General features: G+C 45.4%; 1 protein-coding gene across 1 annotated transcript; it reads right to left on the bottom strand.

Annotated features, from left to right (window-relative positions):
- Window positions 1-332: 332 nt before the first annotated feature.
- LOC129717044 (uncharacterized) lies at window positions 333-2,197 on the bottom strand. Its single transcript, XM_055666889.1, has 3 exons — window positions 904-2,197; window positions 715-851; window positions 333-644 (listed from the first exon to the last, which is right to left on the bottom strand). The coding sequence occupies exons 1-3, from the start codon at window positions 2,195-2,197 to the stop codon at window positions 333-335; spliced, it is 1,743 nt and encodes a 580-aa protein (XP_055522864.1).
- Window positions 2,198-2,898: the final 701 nt, after the last annotated feature.

Here is a 2,898-nt window from a genome sequence, read left to right on the forward strand (position 1 = left end):
CATTGGTGGCCCATTTTCGCAACACGAATTTGGCATTCGCAAGTAGTCCAATCAATTGCTTACAAGTTTGTTAAAGGGTCTTTAAATCATCGTGACCCGTCAGAACATCATCGACGTATGTCCCTTGTCGAATGACAGGCACGGCCAAAGGATAACGTTCTCCATCCTCCAATGCTAATTGGCTGAGAACTCGCGTAGCGTGAAACGGTGAGCTGGTGAGGCCGTATGTCACGGTTTTGTTGGTAGACTTGGATTGGCTCTACTGGATTATACCTCCATAAAATTTGCTGGAACCGACAATCGTCTGAATGAACCCAGATTTGTCGGAAAATTTATTCGACGTCAGCAGTCACAACAAAGCGTGGCTTACGGAAATTGATAACCGTCGAGTACAAAACAGGTTGAATTGTTGGACCAGCGACCAGAGCTTCGTTGATCGGGAGGTTGTTTGTTCCCCGGCATGACCCATCAAATACAATCCGAGTCTTCGTGGTTGTACTTTCTGGACGGTGAACAGCATGATGTGGGAGGAAAAACTGTGGACCGTTAACCGCGCGCGAAATCACCTCCATATGCCCAAGTTTTTCATACTCCTGCATGAACTGCAAGTATTCTTGGCGGATGTTTTCATTGGCAGCCAACCTCTTTTCCATAGCGAGAAAACGAATCGGCAAGCATTGGCACCAGATCTTCCCTCAACGGAAGGCGGACTACAAAGCGACCATCATCGTCCCTCGACACGGTTTGACAAAAATGATCTTCGCAGAACTGCTCGTCCGCAGTATACGCCTTGTAGTTATCTAGGTCCTCCATTCCCCAAAAACGTTCTAGTTGAGCGTCGAGAGCCTCGTCTGAACAAAAAAAGCTCGACTGTACTGAAGTGTCTGTGAATTGCTCTTTTACCTTGCCGCAAACGATGAACCCAAGCACTGTTTTCTGAAGTAGGGGATATCCAGCATCTAAGCGTTCGACACAGATTGAGTCTTTGGCATAGGACTTCTGATATAAAGCTTGGCTGAGAGTCACTATCCAACAGCGCCCTAGCAAACTGAAATTTGTTGTCCGAATCTCGGACCTTTATAACAGCGGTAGACAGAAGAACGGTGGCTTGATTGTCTGGAACTATCTTCGTACTTTGACATGCTGTGGGAGGTGAAGTAAAATCGAACGATGCTACCGGCGACGATGGAGAGGTAGTTTCGACCGACGATGACGATGCGAGAACCGACGTGTTCAGTGGTGAGGCATCCGGAAGCTCAACCAACCGAGAGCTTTCGACCGAATCGAATTGCGATAATTGACATTCTTCCGACAAGTTCGAGCGGGCGAAAGAGCTTTGTTGAACCAGTTGACCGCCATTAGCTGGAGCGATGGACGTCGGTAATGGTGGTAAATGCAAGAGAGAGTGATGCTTTTTGCCGCATGTTTTGCATACTCCACTGGTACAATCTCTCGCCAAATGATTTCCCTTGAGACAATTTATGCAAAGATTGTGTCTTTTTACTAAATCGAATCGCTCGTGTGGTGTGAGATTGTGGAATTTCTCACACTGGAACAAAAAATGTGATTGTTTACAGTACATACACGTGGTAGTGTTCGATGTGCCTACATACGCCAACGGTACCCGTGACCGCGGCTTGCTTTCTATTAACAAATTGTTGCAAGGTTGGGAGAGCATCAATGTTTGTAAAATGCGAGATCTTTTTTGGATGAACTCGAGGATTTGCTTGTAAGTGACATTAGCAACACCCGCAGATTGTGTCTCCCATTCACGGAGAGAGTTAGGATCAAGGCAGCTGCTTAGTCTTTCAACTAAGAAAGAATTCCAGTGGTGTTCTACTTCCTCAAGTTTATCCAAAAGTTGCACGTGACGGTTAAATTCGTCCGCCAAGTCCAACAAACCAGACGAAGATTCTCTTTTCAATGGAACAATGCCGAGTAAACCGGCCATATGACGTTTAATCAACATATGCTTATTTTCGAACCGATCCTTCAAGACGTTCCACGCGACTAAGTAATTGTTTGCAGTAAGATCAAATGCTGAAATCATACGAGCAGCTTCACCCGTAACTGATGCTCGCAAGTAATATAGTTTTTGAACCATTGTCAGCTGTTGGTTCGTATGGATCAAAGAGATAACTAAATCGCTAAATGATTCCCACTCATCGTAGTTACCCGAAAACTCCTTCAGCTTCATTTCAGGAAGTCGAAGATTAGGCATCGATTGAACGGGTGGCGCATTCCTATCTAACGTTGTCGGTAAGGGGGGTGGAGTTGAAGGTATTTTACTTGTCAATGAGGTCTTCAATAAATAGTAAAGATTTTGAAATTCCTTGCGCTCCTCACAATATTCTTCATCTGGCTCATCGAGGTCCTCAATTTGATCCTGGACCGTTTAAAATTCACGCCACAGTTCGTCCAGGTGTTGAACTCTAACCAAAATTTGGCTTGCTTCCGAAGGTTTGAAATTTTCTTCGAATGTCTGAATCAGCACCGCTGAACTAAAGATGTTTGCACGACGACGGTAAAGGCTCTACAACTGGGATGCCTTTGTTAACTTCTTAAGAGGCGCCATTGCACTGATTAAAGAATTTTTTTACCTGATGACAGCTTCTTACAGGCCGCGACGAGGGGCAATGCCGATATCAGCAGTGACTTATCCTACAGCTTCCTTCTGAAATCTAGGTGATGTGGTTGCTATCACCACCAATCCGATGGTTACGACGGTATTGGACGAACAATGGCGATCTGTAACAACTACGAACTGCAACTTTGGCTGGAATGTATTACCACCGTAATTTCGGCAGCAGCGAGAATCCTCCAGTGACGACAAATATCCGAGAATGGGTTGAGAGGCGAAAATTGTTGATTGTTGGCAACGTGGTTGCGCGACGCAAT

The sequence above is a fragment of the Wyeomyia smithii genome, chromosome 1 (genome assembly GCF_029784165.1).
Source record: "Wyeomyia smithii strain HCP4-BCI-WySm-NY-G18 chromosome 1, ASM2978416v1, whole genome shotgun sequence".
Taxonomy (NCBI): Eukaryota; Metazoa; Arthropoda; class Insecta; order Diptera; family Culicidae; genus Wyeomyia; species Wyeomyia smithii.